Genomic DNA, 19,387 nt, shown 5'->3' on the forward strand with positions numbered 1-19,387 from the left:
GAATGATTCAGAGAACCGACATGTTGATAAATTAGACACATGTGCAACTCTTGGGTATCTTTAATGAGGAAACGTTTCGCCACACAGTGGCGAAACTGTGTGGCGAAACGTTTCCTCATTAAAGATACCCAAGAGTTGCACATGTGTCTAATTTATCACTACTTGACAGTACTGATACTCTACACAATGGTACTGGTACACTACACAATGGTGTTGGTACACTACACAATGGTGTTGGTACACTACACAATGGTGTTGGTACACTACACAATGGTACTGGTACACTACACAATGGTGTTGGTACACTACACAATGGTACTGGTACACTACACAATGGTGTTGGTACACTACACAATGGTGTTGGTACACTACACAATGGTACTGGTACACTACACAATGGTGTTGGTACACTACACAATGGTACTGGTACACTACACAATGGTGTTGGTACACTACACAATGGTACTCGTATACTTCACAACGGTACTGGTACATCACACAATGGTATTGGTACACTACATAATTTTACTAGTACGCTACATAATGATACTGGTACATTACACAATGGTATTGGTACACTATACACAATAGTGTTGGTACACTACACAATAGTACTGGTACACTACATAATGGCACTGGTACACTACACAATAATGTTGGTACACTGCACAATAATACTTGTACACTACACAATGGTGATGGTACACTACACAATGGTACTAGTACATAACACAATGGTACTGGTACATTACACAATGGTACTGGCACACTATACAATAGTTTTGGCACACTTCACAATAGTGTTGGCATGATACAAATAGTGTTGGCACACCACACTGTAGTGCCACCCCGTTACTGATGGGTTGTGGCACATTAAACAGTGGGTTACACCTTCTGGCCGTGTTCACCTTGCAGAATGCACATTGGTGTTCACCTGACAGCATGCGCCTGGGTGTTAACCTTGCAGCATGCACCTGGGCGCTCACCTGCCCCTGTGGGTTACACCTGCTTGCCGTGTTCACCTAGCACCATGCACCTGGGCGCTCACCGACTCTTATGGGTTACACCTGTTTGTCGTGTTCACCTAGCAGAATGCACCTGGGTGCTCACCGACTCTTATGGGTTACACTTGTTTGTCGTGTTCACCTAGCAGCATGCACCTGGGTGCTCACTGACTCACATGGGTTACATCTATTAGCCGTGTCCACTTAGCAGTATGCACCTAGGTGTTCACCTAGCAGCATGCACCTGTGTGCTCATCGACTCTCGTGGTTTACATGATGAAATGGTGTTAATAACTATGGGTTTCCTATCTAGTATACCTATGTTGTCAGTTAGGTCTACTTTGGATTTCCTATCTAGTATACCTATGTTGTCAGCTAGGTCTACCATGGGCTTCCTATCTAGTATACCTATGTTGTCAGCTAGGTCTACCATGGGCTTCCTATCTAGTATACCTATGTTGTCAGTTAGGTCTACCTTGGATTTCCTATCTAGTATACCTATGTTGTCAGCTAGGTCTACCATGGGCTTCCTATCTAGTATACCTATGTTGTCAGCTAGGTCTACCATGGGCTTCCTATCTAGTATACCTATGTTGTCAGCTAGATCTACCATGGGCTTCCTATCTAATGTACCTATGTTGTCATCTAGGTCTATCATGGGCTTCCTATCTAGTGTACCTATGTTGTCTGCTAGGTCTACCATGGGCTTCCTATCTAGTGTACCTATGTTGTCAGCTAGGTCTATCATGGGCTTCCTATCTAGTGTACCTATGTTGTCTGCTAGGTCTATCATGGGCTTCCTATCTAGTGTACCTATGTTGTCAGCTAGGTCTATCATGGGCTTCCTATCTAGTGTACCTATGTTGTCTGCTAGGTCTACCATGGGCTTCCTATCTAGTGTACCTATGTTGTCAGCTAGGTCTACCATGGGCTTCCTATCTAGTGTACCTATGTTGTCAGCTAGGTCTACCATGGGCTTCTTATCTAGTATACCTATGATGTCAGCTAGGTCTACCATGGGCTTCCTATCTAGTATACCTATGTTGTCTGCTAGGTCTACCATGGGCTTCCTATCTAGTATACCTATGTTGTCAGCTAGGTCTACCATGGGCTTCTTATCTAGTATACCTATGATGTCAGCTAGGTCTACCATGGGCTTCCTATCTAGTATACCTATGTTGTCTGCTAGGTCTACCATGGGCTTCCTATCTAGTATACCTATGTTGTCTGCTAGGTCTACCATGGGCTTCCTATCTAGTGTACCTATGATGTCAGCTAGGTCTACCATGGGCTTCCTATCTAGTGTACCTATGTTGTCAGCTAGGTCTACCATGGGCTTCTTATCTAGTATACCTATGATGTCAGCTAGGTCTACCATGGGCTTCCTATCTAGTGTACCTATGTTGTCTGCTAGGTCTACCATGGGCTTCCTATCTAGTATACCTATGTTGTCTGCTAGGTCTGTATCATGCAGTTACAGGAATAAAGATTATTATTTTATTATTCTATGCAAACATTAGATGAATATTACTGTGATGTGGATATTGTTTAATATTAGGAACTGAGTTTTTTTTGTTACTGCCACAATAAAAGGCAGAAAGGAGGTGTCTTTTCTGCCTTTTGGTTTTATTTAACCTTTGCTTTCACTCTCGACCCAAAAGTAAAGAATTTGCTCCCTTTTTCTTCTGTTTTATATATACGTATTTTCATTTTTTCTGACTTGATGATGGATCTCTAGTTATCTGAAATGGTTTGCCAATCATATTTTTTATTTCCAGGGTCCAGCACTGTGTCTTTACAATGATGGAACTTTTACTGAGGATGACTGGACTGGTATACGTAAACTTAGCGACAGCATTAAGAAAAATGATCCTTTAAAAGTTGGGCAGTTTGGATTAGGATTCAAATCAGTCTTTCACATTACTGGTAAGCTGACTAAGATTTTGAAGAGTATATTATTAGCGTTTTGAAAATTTAGGAATTATTCTAAAGATTTCGTTTTTGTTATGCTTTAGTAATTTTTACAGTGGAAGTTTTTATATTCAAGTTTAATAAAGTGGCATTAAGCGATCAATCATTATCTTGGTAAATAACTGTCCAGTGGTCTTGGAGGATTGTCAAATATAACTTTACTAATATTCACTATTCAAGTAGGATCACCAAGATGGGCACTTCCAGTGATTTACACCTTAACTGGAATATACCTGGAGGGGGTTTCGGGGGTCAACGCCCCCGCGGCCCGGTCCATGACCAGACCTTCACTAAAGATGCTGTATCTTTAGTTAAGGTTTTTACTTTCCAGCTCACAGTCACTTTACTTTTTACACAATACTCCACTTATTACAACCACACAACCACACTCCACCAGTCATTACAACCACACAACCACGCTCCACCAGTCATTACAACCACACAACCACACTCCACCAGTCATTACAACCACACAACCACACTCCACCAGTCATTACAATCACACAACCACACTCCACCAGTCATTACAACCACACTCCACCAGTCATTACAACCACACTCCACCAGTCATTACAACCACACTCCACCAGTCATTACAACCACACTCCACCAGTCATTACAACCACACAACCACACTCCACCAGTCATTACAACCACACTCCACCAGTCATTACAACCACACTCCACCAGTCATTACAACCACACTCCACCAGTCATTACAACCACACTCCACCAGTCATTACAACCACACTCCACCAGTCATTACAACCACACTCCACCAGTCATTACAACCACACAACCACACTCCACCAGTTATTACAACCACACTCCACCAGTCATTACAACCACACAACCACACTCCACCAGTCATTACAACCACACTCCACCAGTCATTACAACCACACTCCACCAGTCATTACAACCACACTCCACCAGTCATTACAACCACACAACCACACTCCACCAGTCATTACAACCACACTCCACCAGTCATTACAACCACACAACCACACTCCACCAGTCATTACAACCACACTCCACCAGTCATTACAACCACACTCCACCAGTCATTACAACCACACTCCACCAGTCATTACAACCACACTCCACCAGTCATTACAACCACACTACCACTTTTCATTAAGACACCAACACACTCACTACAAGCACACTACTGCACTCCATTAAGACTCCAGGATACTTACTAAAACATTCCATTGATACTCCACCACATTCACTATAAATTTAAGACTCCACCACACTAACTACAATCACACTACCACACTCCATTTATTAAACATAACCTCTACTACATCCTCTCGAAATTTACCCACCACACAATCTACCATACTCCTCCGCCTGCTACACTCATTCCACCAATGGCCCTCATGAATGAGGAGGAATATAGCAAATAATATTGTTGCAGTAATAACACCAGGAGGCAGCTCTGATGAAAACTCACACTCACACGAGCTTTTAAATCTCTGCACAAAATTCAGTTTAAACCAGCAAATAATAGAGCCTACTAGACTGGAGAATACACTAGACCTCATCTTCACTAACAATGATGATCTGATAAGAAATGTCACCATATCAAAAACAATATACTCAGATCACAACATAATTGAGGTTCAGACATGTATGCGTGGAGCCCCAGACCGACAAAATGAGACTATGTAAAGTAAAAGGACACAAGTGCAACTAATGTGACATTTATTGTGGCAACGTTTCGCTCTCCAGGAGCTTTATCAAGCCATTACAAACAATACATGGACACAGAGGGTATATAAAGGCTCAGAGTGAGGTGAATACTAGTGAGGTACCATTCCGATGTTCACTAGTGGTAGTAGTAGTAGTAGTAGTGGTAGTGACAAAAGCAATTAATTCGTACATGAGTAAAAGGATATAAAAGCTATTACTTGGGTAACATAAAAATAGGTTGGACAAATATAAACTGGAATGAGGCAGGTTGTTTCAGTGTTCACTCTCTGTGCTTTGTGTAGTATAACAGGAGAGACTATGTGATGGCAGGGTTTACTGCCATCACAATACTCAAACGCACTAGAGAAGGGAAGAAACTTCTGTACTTGTTACCAAGCAACCCTAAACCAGCACACATGTATGGTTTACCCAAGACCCATAAACACAATATTCCTCTCAGACCAATCACGTCAGGAATAGGCAGTGCTCCACACAAACTAGCCGGAGTTCTTGCCAAACATCTTTCCTGCCTTCTGGGGACCATCAGCCCCGCTCATCTTAAACACTCAGGCGACCTTCTCAACCGCATCCGTAACCTCTCCATCCGTAACAAGAAACTAAGCAGTTTGGATGTGACTTCCCTCTTCACAAAAGTACCTACCAAAAAAGCCATCGAGGTTCTACGACGTAAAGTCAACCAGGACCTTAATCTTCCTTTACCTCCCGGAGATTTTGTTGACTTGATTGAACTCTGTGTTAACTTCAACTGTTTTTCCTTCAATAACAAGCTCTACAAACAAACCTACGGCATGGGAATGGGGTCCCCAATAAGTGCCGTCCTAGCCAACTTATACATGGAACACCTAGAGTCCGAACACTTCGCCAACATCATCCCTTCAAGCGTCACTTGGTTACGTTACGTGGACGATGTCCTCGTAATAACTCCAAAACGTTTTGATGTACGGGATCTTCAGGCAAGGCTCAACGCAGTTGAACCAGCGATTCAGTTTACACTAGAAGAAGAGTCCAATGACAAGCTACCTTTCCTCGACGTCCTCATTCACAAAGTAGACAACAACCTAAGATTTCAAGTTTATCGGAAACCCACCAATAAAAATGATCTCACACACTTCTATTCCAGTCAAGATACCAAGACCAAAAGAGGCATCATCATCGGGTTTTTCCTAAGAGCATACCGAATTTGTAGTCCTGAGTTTCTTGACGAGGAATGTACTTACATTCACCAAACATTCACTGAGTTACAATTTCCTTCTTTTTTCATCAAAGACTGCAAGAAAAGAGCTCTTCAGATCATCAATTCTCCACGCATCAACACCGCTCCCAACAAAGTTATAATTCTTCCCAACAGCCAGGTTGCACTAAACGTCTCAAAAGTACTTTCACAAGCTAACACCAGAGTCGCCATCGCTTCTACCACTTCAATAAAGGATCTAACCAGGACAAAACCTAAGCACCACGAACCAGTCAATGCAGGAGTTTACACTATACCCTGTGGAGGCTGTGACAAGATCTACGTAGGTGAAACAGCAAGAAACCTCGACACCCGCCTCAATGAACACATATACGCATGTAGGAACGACAACTTAAACAACGCCTGTGTACAACACCGAAATTCCACCAATCATCTTATGAAATTCAGAGACGCCCAATTAGTGATAAAAGAAACTAATTTCCGCACACGCAAATGCCTTGAATCAGCACTGATCGCTGTTTCGAATACAATTAAACAAAACAACGGCAGCTTCACCATCTCCGAAGTCTTAGCAAGAATCCTCCTGAAAACAGTAAACCCTGCCATCACATAGTCTCTCCTGTTATACTACACAAAGCACAGAGAGTGAACACTGAAACAACCTGCCTCATTCCAGTTTATATTTGTCCAACCTATTTTTATGTTACCCAAGTAATAGCTTTTATATCCTTTTACTCATGTACGAATTAATTGCTTTTGTCACTACCACTACTACTACTACTACTACCACTAGTGAACATCGGAATCGTACCTCACTAGTATTCACCTCACTCTGAGCCTTTATATACCCTCTGTGTCCATGTATTGTTTGTAATGGCTTGATAAAGCTCCTGGAGAGCGAAACGTTGCCACAATAAATGTCACATTAGTTGCACTTGTGTCCTTTTACTTTACATATTGTCGGTAATTCTACCAACTTTATTACAAAATGAGACTAGTCACGAGGGAGCATTCACCAAATTCAACTTCAATAACAAAAACATAAAGTGGGACCAAGTAAACCAAGTCCTAACCGATATAAGCTGGGAAGATATACTAAGCAACACAGACCCAAACTTACGCCTAGAACAGATTAACTCGGTGGCACTCGATGTATGCACAAGGCTTATTCCTCTAAGAAAAAGGAGGAGTAGATGTAAAATAGAAAGAGACAGGCGCTCCCTTTACAGGCGACGGAAAAGAATAACAGAGCGGCTAAAAGAGGTCAATATATCTGAAATGCGCAGGGAGACACTGGTCAGAGAAATAGCAAGCATCGAACTTAAGCTAAAAGAATCCTTTAGGAGTCAGGAATCGCGGGAAGAACTAAAAGCCATAAATGAAATCGAAAGAAACCCAAAGTATTTCTTCTCCTATGCCAAATCAAAATCGAGAACAACGTCCAGTATTGGGCCCCTACTTAAACAAGATGGGTCCTACACAGATGACAACAAGGAAATGAGTGAGCTACTCAAGTCCCAATATGACTCAGTTTTTAGCAAGCCGCTAACCAGACTGAGAGTCGAAGATCAAAATGAATTTTTTATGAGAGAGCCACAAAATTTGATTAACACAAGCCTATCCGATGTTATCCTGACGCCAAATGACTTCGAACAGGCGATAAATGACATGCCCATGCACTCTGCCCCAGGGCCAGACTCATGGAACTCTGTGTTCATCAAGAACTGCAAGAAGCCCCTATCACGAGCCTTTTCCATCCTATGGAGAGGGAGCATGGACACGGGGGTCGTCCCTCAGTTACTAAAAACAACAGACATAGCCCCACTCCACAAAGGGGGCAGTAAAGCAACAGCAAAGAACTACAGACCAATAGCACTAACATCCCATATCATAAAAATCTTTGAAAGGGTCCTAAGAAGCAAGATCACCACCCATCTAGAAACCCATCAGTTACACAACCCAGGGCAACATGGGTTTAGAACAGGTCGCTCCTGTCTGTCTCAACTACTGGATCACTACGACAAGGTCCTAAATGCACTAGAAGACAAAAAGAATGCAGATGTAATATATACAGACTTTGCAAAAGCCTTCGACAAGTGTGACCATGGCGTAATAGCGCACAAAATGCGCGCTAAAGGAATAACAGGAAAAGTCGGTCGATGGATCTATAATTTCCTCACTAACAGAACACAGAGAGTAGTCGTCAACAGAGTAAAGTCCGAGGCAGCTACGGTGAAAAGCTCTGTTCCACAAGGCACAGTACTAGCTCCCATCTTGTTCCTCATCCTCATATCCGACATAGACAAGGATGTCAGCCACAGCACCGTGTCTTCCTTTGCAGATGACACCCGAATCTGCATGACAGTGTCTTCCATTGCAGACACTGCAAGGCTCCAGGCGAACATCAACCAAATCTTTCAGTGGGCTGCAGAAAACAATATGAAGTTCAACGATGAGAAATTTCAATTACTCAGATATGGTAAACATGAGGAAATTAAATCTTCATCAGAGTACAAAACAAATTCTGGCCACAAAATAGAGCGAAACAGCAACGTCAAAGACCTGGGAGTGATTATGTCGGAGGATCTCACCTTCAAGGACCATAACATTGTATCAATCGCATCTGCTAGAAAAATGACAGGATGGATAATGAGAACCTTCAAAACTAGGGAGGCCAAGCCCATGATGACACTCTTCAGGTCACTTGTTCTATCTAGGCTGGAATATTGCTGCACTCTAACAGCACCTTTCAAGGCAGGTGAAATTGCCGACCTAGAAAATGTACAGAGAACTTTCACGGCGCGCATAACGGAGATAAAACACCTCAATTACTGGGAGCGCTTGAGGTTTCTAAACCTGTATTCCCTGGAACGCAGGAGGGAGAGATACATGATTATATACACCTGGAAAATCCTAGAGGGACTAGTACCGAACTTGCACACGAAAATCACTCACTACGAAAGCAAAAGACTTGGCAGACGATGCACCATCCCCCCAATGAAAAGCAGGGGTGTCACTAGCACGTTAAGAGACCATACAATAAGTGTCAGGGGCCCGAGACTGTTCAACTGCCTCCCAGCACACATAAGGGGGATTACCAACAGACCCCTGGCAGTCTTCAAGCTGGCACTGGACAACCACCTAAAGTCAGTTCCTGATCAGCCAGGCTGTGGCTCGTACGTTGGTTTGCGTGCAGCCAGCAGCAACAGCCTGGTTGATCAGGCGCTGATCCACCAGGAGGCCTGGTCACAGACCGAGCCGCGGGGGCGTTGACCCCCGAAACTCTCTCCAGGTAAACTCCAGGTCCAGGAATGTTTTTCATCACACACACGCAGCTGAGTCTCGACCCCTGCAGCCAAAATTAGGTGAGTGCAATTAGGTCCGTACACTTTTCCACTACACTCACTCCACAACACTCACTCACAACACTCACTCCACAACACTCACAACACTCACTCAACAACACTCACTTCACAATATTCACTCCAAAACACTCACTCCACAACACTCACTCCAAAACACTCACTCCAAAACACTCACTCCACAATACTCACTCCAAAACACTCGCTCTAAAATACTCACTCGACGACACTCCCTCCACAATACTCACTCCACAATACTCACTCCAAAACACTCACTCCACAACATTCACTTAACAATACTCACTCCAAAACACTAACTCCACAATACTCACTCCACACTATTCCCTCCACAATACTCACTCCACAATACTCACTCCAAAACACTCACTCCACAACACTCAGTCCACAACACTCACTCCAAAACACTCACTCCAAAACACTCACTCCACAACATTCACTCCACAACATTCACTCCAAAACACTCCCTCCACAATACTCAATCCACAACACTCACTCCAAAACACTCACTCCACAATACTCAATCCACATCACTCACTCCAAAACACTCACTCCACAATACTCACTCCACAACACTCACTCAAAAATACTCACTCCAAAACACTCACTCCAAAACACTCACTCCAAAACACTCACTCCACAACATTCACTTAACAATACTCACTCCAAAACACTAACTCCACAATACTCACTCCACACTATTCCCTCCACAATGCTCACTCCACAACACTCACTCCACAACAATCACTCCAAAACAATAACTCCACAACACTCCTTCCACAATACTCACTCCACGATACTCACTCCAAAACACTCACTCCACAACACTCACTCCACAACACTCACTCCACAACACTCACTCCACAACACTCACTCCACAACACTCACTCCACAACACTCACTCCACAACACTCACTCCACAACACTCACTCCACAACACTCACTCCACAACACTCACTCAACAACACTCACTCCACAACACTCACTCCACAACACTCACTCCACAACACTCATTCCACAATACTCACTAAGAACACTCACTCCTCAATACTCACTCCACTACACTCACTCCACAACGCTCACTCCACAATACTCACTCCAAAACACTCACTCCATAATACTCACTCCAAAACACTCACTCCAAAACACTCACTCCACTACACTCACTTCACAACACTCACTCCACAACACTCACTCCAAAACACTCACTCCAAAACACTCACTCCACAACGCTCACTCCACAATACTCACTCCACAATACTCACTCCAAAACACTCACTCCACAACACTCACTCCACAACACTCACTCCACAACACTCATTCCACAATACTTACTCCAAAACAATAACTCCACAATACTCACTCCACAATACTCACTCCACAAAACTCCCTCCACAATACTCACTCCACAATACTCACTCCAAAACACTCACTCCACAACACTCACTCCACAACGCCCAGTCCAAAACACTAACTCTAAAACACTCACTCCACAACACTCACTCCACAACACTCACTCCACAACACTCCCTCCACAATACTCACTCCACAATACTCTCTCCAAAACACTCACTCCACAACACTCACTCCACAACACTCACTCCACAACGCCCACTCCAAAACACTAACTCTAAAACACTCACTCCACAACACTCACTCCACAACACTCACTCCACAACACTGACTTCACAACACTCACTCCAAAATACTCACTCCAAAACACTCACTCCACAACACTCACTTCACAACACTCACTTCACAATACTCACTCCACAACAATCACTCCACAATATTCCCTCCACAACACTCACCCCACAATACTCACTCCAAAACACTCTTCGATAATACTCACTCCACAACACACACCCCACAACATTCATTCAACAATACTCACTGCATAACACTCGCTCCACAACACTCACTCCACAACACTCACTCCACAACACTCACTCCACAACACTCACTCCACAACACACACTACACAACACTCACTCCACAACACTCTCTCCACAACACTCACTCCACAACACTGACTTCACAACACTCACTCCAAAATACTCACTCCAAAACACTCACTCCACAACACTCACTCCACAACAATCACTTCACAACACTCACTTCACAATACTCACTCCACAACAATCACTCCACAATATTCCCTCCACAACACTCACCCCACAATACTCACTCCAAAACACTCTTCGACAATACTCACTCCACAACACACACCCCACAACATTCATTCAACAATACTCACTCCATAACACTCGCTCCACAACACTCACTCCACAACACTCACTCCACAACACTCACTCCACAACACTCACTCCACAACACTCACTCCACAACACTCCACAACACACCCCACAACACTCTCTCCACAACACTCACTCCACAACACTCCACAACACACTCCCCACAACACTCACTCCACAACACTCACTCCACAACACTCACTCCACAACACTCACTCCACCATACTTCCACTGCACTCTTGTCTCACCATCATAATCTTAAGTTAGTCAAAGTTTGCCTGAAATGCTTTGTATACACAGAGGAGGATGACAAAGATGATCCCATGTATCACAAGTCTTCCCTATGAGGATAGACTGAGGGCCCTGAATCTGCACTCTCTCGAAAGGCGTAGAATTAGGGGGGGATATGATCGAGGTGTATAAATGGAAAACAGGAATAAATAAAGGGGATATCAATAACGTGCTGAAAATTTCCAGCCAAGACAGGACTCGCAGCAGTGGTTTCAAATTGGTAAAATTCAGATTCAGGAAGGATATAGGAAAGCACTGGTTTGGTAATAGAGTTGTGGATGAGTGGAACAAACTCCCGAGTACAATTATTGAGGCTAAAACGTTGTGTAGTTTTAAAAATAGGTTAGATAAATACATGAGTGGGTGTAGGTGGGTGTGAGTTGGACCTGACTAGCTTGTGCTGCTGGGTCTGGTTCCTTGCTCCATCCTTGAGTGGAGGTGACCAGACTGGGTGGGTCATTGGGCTAATCCGGGGGGGGGGACATGGACCTGCTCCGCATGGGACAGTAGGCCTGTCGCAGTGTTCCTTCTTTCTTATGTTCTTATATATTGAGGCTCTTGGCATGTACACCCAATTGTCCTATTCCTTTGTACAAACGTGTATCAAGCTAAAATAAAAATTATTATTATTATAATTACTATTATTATTATTATTAGTAGTAGTATTATTATTATTCACACCACACATACACCCAAACTCTTACATAAACCCTTCCCTCAAACTTCACTTGATATCGAGAACAGAACAAGACAAGGCACAAACACAAAACACATCAGACACAACACAAGGCACAAATATAAGTCAATATTTGACCAGCCGGGTTGTAGTTTGTACGTCCGTTTGCATGTTGCCAGCAGTAACAGCCTGGTTGATCAGGTCCTGATCCACCTTGAGACTTGGTCATAAACCTGGCCACGGAGGTGCTGACCCCTGAAACACCCTACACGTATACTCCAAGTATGAGCTGGGAGAATTTGGTAGTTTCAGAAGAAGCTGGGAAACTTCAGTAGCGTAAGCATAAGCTTGGAGACTCCGGCAGTGTCAGCTTGAGCTGCAGACTTCACTAGTGTCACCTGAGCCTGGAGACTTCAGCATGTCAGTCTGAGCTAAGAGACTTCAGCAGTGTGAGTCTAAGCTGAGAGACTTCATCACAACACTGTCACTCCACAACACTCACTCAACAATACCTGGAGAATTCCTAGAGAGGATTTCGGTGGTCAACACTCTCGCGGCCTGGACTGTGATCAGGCCTCATGGTGGATCAGGGACTGAGCAACCAGGCTGTTACTGTTGGCCGCACGCAACCCGACGTACGAACCACAGCCCGGCTGAACAGGTACTTACTTTAGGTGCTTGTCCAGCGCCTTCTTGAAGACAGCCAAGGGTTTATTGGTAATCCCCCTTATGTATGCTGGGAGACAGCTGAAGTCTTGGGCCCTTGATACTTACTGTTTTGTCTCTTATCGTGATAGTGGCACCCCTGCTTTTCATTGGGGGATGTTGCATCGTCTGCCGAGTCTTTTTCTTTCATAGTGAGTGATTTTCGTGTGCTAGTTTGGTACTAATCCCTCTAGAATTTTCCAAGTGTATGTACTGATGTATCTCTCCTGCCTGCGTTCTAGGGAGTACAGGTTGAGGAACTTCAAGCGTTCCCAGTAACTGAGGGGTTTTATCGCAGTTGTGTGTGCCGTGAAGGTTATCTGTACATTTTCTAGGTCAACAATTTCACCAGCCTTCACAGGTGCTGTTAGTGTGCAGGAATATTCCAGCCTAGATAGAACAAGCGACCTGAAAAGTGTTATCATTGGCTTGGCATCCCTAGTTTTGAAGATTCTCATTATCCATCCTGTAATTTTTGTAGTAGATGCCATATATGGTGATGAAGCAATGGCTACAAATCTCTCTCAAGGAGAAGTACCCCACTGAGACTGTTGTACTACGAAGTGTACATCAACTCAGTAAGTGTCTCAGCAAATCTCCATTTGAAAAATCTATAATTAACCTTCATGAAGCTAAATACAAGATTACTCACAACACTATATATGGCATACATAGACCCATATGGGAGCATGCAGCACCAGTACAGAACCCACACCTGATCAAGCGTGTCTATCAACTGAAGATGGTGCAGAAATTTGGAGAGAGATTATTTCTGGAGCTAATGGTATATGTTATGAAGAGAGACTAAAGGAGCTAAGTTTGAAGACCTCATAACCACAAAAGGATCAGGACTGATATGATACCAGGGTAAAAAACAATACCTGTAAGAATTGAGAGAGGTGATAGGAATGAACAGTTCATGGAACGGGAAATGGGAAACAAGAACTTAATGATATAGCTGTTAGCTGAAAATGTAGATGAATCATAAGGATGTTAGGAAACATGTTTTCAAATTTTTTAGGGAATGGGACGTCATGGAGAGTGAAGTGGTAGTGGTTGAATCAAAACAGATCATTAAGAAAAGGTATGATCGAGTTCTTGAAGCCTGGGGAGTGAGCTAAGTAACAGCTAGCGAAGAAGTGAGGATAAAAGCTGAGACTTGACCCCTGAAACCATATACAGACAAGTGCATATAATGTGTACTCATTACTCAATATGCCTTCATGCTTATTATTCTACCCTCACTAAATCATTTTCGTTACACTACACTCACTACACTGCACCATACTGCAAAAGCTCACTCAACCTTAGAAGAATAAATTTTGAGAGATACTCATTTATATTGAGAAAGACTGACTTCAGAGATTCTTGTCAACTTACCTAACAAATAGAGATTGAGGAGTAAGCTTTAATTTAGCTACTGCATACATGACATAATGCACATTATGAAGATTTAGCATAGGGTAACCCAATAAAGTGAATAAAATTCCTCACTTAGCTGTCTGGGTGAGCGGTCGCTCCTCGCTCCTCTCTGCCATCAGTCAAGCAAGCAACCAAGTAATCGCTATGGTCTTTAGCGTTCGTCGTAGGGTGAACATTGTGGGTATAGAATTAGTGCACAGGTTCATCACGCCTATTACGGCCCAGGATTTGTTGCCCTTGATTCTGCAGGAAACTTATGGCATCGACGACAGAGATCTGTATGGCGTGGCGTTAGTTAAAATGGATCGTATCGCATATTCGTGAAATTGCTACATGCGCAGAAGTACAGAAGTACGAAGGGCTTGTTGCGCAGTTTCAAGATCTCAGTATGGAAGTGTCCTCGGAAGTGAGTGTACGGCTCGTCGATGTTTCTCGCCAGTATACGTGGGTGAGAGTGAGAAATGTGCCTTTTGAGGCGACCGAGGTGGACATTTGCCGGGCTTTCAACAGGTATGGTATGGTGTCAAACAAGTGGCCCAACAGGGAAAATGGGCGTCGGGGTCGTTTGCCGGGTTCCCTGAGTGGAATTACACCATCAAAATGACTCTCCGACAATCCATCCTGTCGTACGTCATACTAGAAAATTTTGGAACTCAAGTCATGGTGACATATGCTGGGCAAAGGCGGACGTATCGAATTTGCAGTGATTAAGATCATGTTGCAGCTGAGTGTGGACAGTGCAGGCGGCCTTCGAGGCCGGCTGGTGTTGCGCCCACCGGAGCTGGGCGAGTGGTGCCTGAGCCCACCTGGGAGGAAGAGGATGGGCGTGGTCGATAATGGAGCGAGATCGTGGAGGCTAAAGAGATGGAGCCTACCCTGGATGACCTGATTCCAGAGCAGCCAGTGCGGCTGGTGGAGCAGCAGGAATCTGAGGGCATCGAGGCCTTCATGGAGATGGTGGAGACAATGATACAGTCATTATTCCAGTCTCCCAAGGAGGTTACAGTTGCAGGGCCTGTGGGTGGTCCGGGGCCTGCACCTGAGCAAACGTCTGGGCAGGAGGTGTCTGTGAGTGATGTTGCACAAGTTGCAGATGAGCAGAAGCCTGGAGAGGCTGTTGAGCGGTTCATAGTAGTGGATGTGTGTTGGCACCAGGAAAAAGGCAGCGGCAGTGCCCGACTCTGACGATGTGTTAACGCCCGCCCAACGTCCAGGGAAGAAGGTGTGGGTGGAGAAGAATGGAAATGAGGAGGAAGTAAAGCTACAGCTCAGGGCAGAGATGGGCAACCCTGGAGTTATGAGTGGTGTGAGGGGCAAGGGTGGAGTGAGACTGTGAAGGGTGCTGGGGTACGGAGTGAGCGCAAGTATTAGGAGGCCTTGGTGTATGACGCTGAATGCTAATGGGCTTTGTGGACAACTGAAGCGTGTGTGGTTAAGTACATTTTTGCATAGACACCGTGCGGACGTGGTTTACTTACAGGAGCATGACTGGAAGGTAGGCAGAGTTATTGAGGTGGAAGGTTACAGGAGTTATGTGGTGCTTTCGGAGCATCTAAAATGGGGGGTCGCCATCTTTATCTGGGAGGCAAGCCTGTTTGTGTTGCTCAGGAGCAAGGGGTGGGTAGAAGGACGGGTTATTCACGTGGAGGAGTGGTGAAGAGGGGAACGGGTGGCTTTTGTGTGTGTGTATGCACCGGCAGAGAATGTTGTAAGGGTTAAAGCTGCTTTTGTGAAGGATGAGTTGGTTCATTGTTGCCGTGTAATTCGACGGGCAGACGTAGAGCCGAGAAGGGGGGGGGGGTGTTTCTCGCACATGCTGGGGGAGCTTATCAGGGATGTTCAGTTGAGGGATGTGTGCCATGGGGGTCGTGGGAGGCGGAGCATACGTTTGTGCGGGAGGGATATGGGGCAAGATTGGATCGTCTATATGTCACAAGGTGAGAAGATATCATCTCAGTTTGTACTGTGGATGCCCCTTTCTCGGATCATAGGGCTGTGGTAGTGGAGCTGAGGTGGGAGGAGTTAGCTAGGAGGCAGGTGGGTTACTGGAAGTTGAATGTGAGAGTTCTTATGGAGGAGGAGGGGGTGGGGGGTTTTCCACATTATGGGCAGAGCTTTGGGAGGAAGGGAGGGTGGTTGATGATGTCGTAAGTTGGTGGGATGCTATAACCAAGGCTAGGATTCGGTCATTTTATATAAAGGAGGGGAAGAGAATTAATCCCATGAAATATGGATTGTCGAATTATCTGGAGCAGCACATATGGGATTGCTACAATATTGGCACTTTGCAGGGAGAGTACCAGGTGGGGGAGATTGAGGACCTGAAGGAGAGGTTATGAGAGTTGCAGAATGAAAGGTTTGAATCAGTGCAGGTGTAGGCAGGTATGGATGAGGTACTATGCAGGGATAGGCCATTGGCTTGTGTCCTGAGGGGCCAACAACAACATAGGAGGGCGATGACCATTACCCAGCTGGAGGTACGTGGTGCGGAGGCAGGTTATCGGCTGGGGAGGTGCTCAGGTCGACGGAGGGCATGGGAATGTATGCTGACAGATGGTATGAGTGTTATTGGCATAGTAGAGAGGTGCAAGCTGAGTTGTTGCAGGAAGTGTGTGGCTGTGTAGGGAAACCATTGGGGGGTGGGGATAGAATGGCATTGCGGGGGGACATTGAGGAGGAGGAAATTTGGAGAGCATTAGAGGGTATGAGCAAGGGCAAGGCGCCAGGTGTTGATGGGCTCCCATGTGAGTTTTATTTGGCACACTGGGATCTGTTGAGGGGGTTTTTGGTCAGATTATTGAATGCAATGAAACGGGAGGGTCGTTTAGGGGTGGGGCAGGCGATGGGGGTGGTGGTTTTAGTTCCGAAGGGTTTAGTCCCGAAGGGGTCAAGTCAGCAGACCCTTAATGATTACCGGGCACTCTCCTTAATGTGCACTGACTATAAGCTTTTTTGCAAAGGTGGGTAATCGTCTGAAGTGCGTTATTGAATGGGTGGTTTCCCCGAGCCAGTTTGGTTTGCCTGGAAGATCTATGGTGATGGGTCTTGGGGTATTTTACTGGATTTTGTAGCTGGGGTTGGTGGGGGGAGGGGGAGGTTTGTTAGCAGTGGATTGGAGAGGAGCTTACGATACTCGTGGAGAGGATAGCATTAGAACATTTCTTACTGAGTCAGAGTTTTGAGGAGGAATTAGTGGGTTAGGTGCACACACTGTACAGGTGGGCATGTGTTCTTGTGCAAGTTAATGGGCATTTGGAGAGGGTGGTGGCAATGGGCAGGGGTCTACAGCAGGGGTGTCCACTCTCCCAACTTTTGTTTGTGTGTGTGCAAGAACTTTTTCATAGATTGTTAGAGGCAAGAATGTGCGGGGATAGGGGTGGGGCTGGAAGCCCATGGCCGAGTCTGGTAGGGTATGTGGACGATGTGATGATCTTGGTGGATGAGAAGACGGTTCTGGATAGATTGGAGGAGGTGGTGAGGATTTACGGGGAGCATCAGGGATGATAGTGAATAAAGAGAAGTTATTCATTCTTGGGTTGGGGACGTGGGAAGGCAGGGAGGAGTGGGGGTGTCAGGTGGTGAGGAACTGTGTGGAGGTGTTGAAAATATGTGGTATCCTTCATAGGGGTGACTTAGTATGGGCTCGGGAAGATAATTCGTGTCGTTTGGAGGAATGCGTGGAGACCACTTTCAAGATACTGAGGCCGCATCACCTCACTATTCTCCAGAGTGCAATAGTGATTAATGTGCTTTTGTATAGTAAGATATGGTCCATCGCACAACTTTGCCAGTCCTCGCACACATTCAGAGGAAGGTGTTCTGCTTTTTGTGGGGTTCTGGGTGTGAGTGGTTGAAAAGGGAGGTGGTCATGTTGCCTGTGAGAAGGGGAGGGATGGGCCTGTTGGATCTCTGGAGGAGGGTTAAATGCGTTTTTATAAGGCGTGAGGTGTTGAGGAGGGGGGGGATTTCCAGGAGGGAAGGTTGGGAAAGGTTCTTGAGATGTTGCAGGATTTGTACAGAGGGGGGAGGGCCTTAGGGAGTATGAGGCATCGTTGCGGGCGATGGCTGTGGTTCGAGACGTAAGGAAAATTAGGGTGAGGGTTTTACAAAGGGCAATGGGGAGGCCTGAGGTGCAGGTGGGGGAGGGGTGCTACCCAATTTATGATTGAGCATCTATCTGGGAGAGGTTCAGGAGGTTGAGGTTGCAACCAAGGGTGCGGGAGGTCATGTTCCGGTTTTTGCACAGGATTTTACCTTCTGGTGCAGTTTTGTGAGACAGTAGGGTTGGGGGGAGGGGTGTTGTGGGTAGTGTGGGGAGGAGGATATGGCTTTCCATGCTGTTTACTTTTGTGAAAGGCTGGAGAGGATCAGGGCATGGGTAGGTCGGGTTTTGGAGAGAGTGGGGGGAGGGGTGTGTCAGTTTTGCCGGCGCTAAGTTTGGATGTGGGGGGTGGAAGACAGGGCAGCGTGTGCGCTGGCTTACATGATGGTAGATTACGTGTACATAGCCTGGAGCGTGAGGGGGGTAGGAAGCGTGGGAGTTGTGTAAGCGCGTAAAGGCGCCGACAATATATCAGACATTGTGTAGAAATAGGAGTACATATGGGCATAGGTGGGGGAGGTATTTTCTGTGGGTTACCGCAAATTAACGGTGAGCACTCTGCACAGTTTGTAGGAGCGAGACACTGCTCAGGGGATGGACGCATTCGGGTGGCGTTGGGGGGGGTGTTGGGGATACCTCTTGTTGCATAGGATGTATGCTGGGATCT

At 45.4% G+C, this 19,387-nt stretch overlaps 1 protein-coding gene across 2 annotated transcripts in view; it reads left to right on the plus strand.

Annotated features, from left to right (window-relative positions):
- Nucleotides 1-19,387, plus strand: part of LOC128688480 (sacsin) — a 248,249-nt gene that overhangs the window by 219,039 nt on the left and 9,823 nt on the right. For both annotated transcript variants that reach the window (XM_070082569.1, XM_070082571.1), the window contains exon 5: nt 2,783-2,930. In XM_070082569.1, the coding sequence (XP_069938670.1) occupies nt 2,783-2,930 (148 nt within the window). The remainder of the gene's footprint in view (nt 1-2,782; nt 2,931-19,387) is intronic.

The sequence above is a fragment of the Cherax quadricarinatus genome, chromosome 1 (genome assembly GCF_038502225.1).
Source record: "Cherax quadricarinatus isolate ZL_2023a chromosome 1, ASM3850222v1, whole genome shotgun sequence".
Lineage (NCBI taxonomy): Eukaryota > Metazoa > Arthropoda > Malacostraca > Decapoda > Parastacidae > Cherax > Cherax quadricarinatus.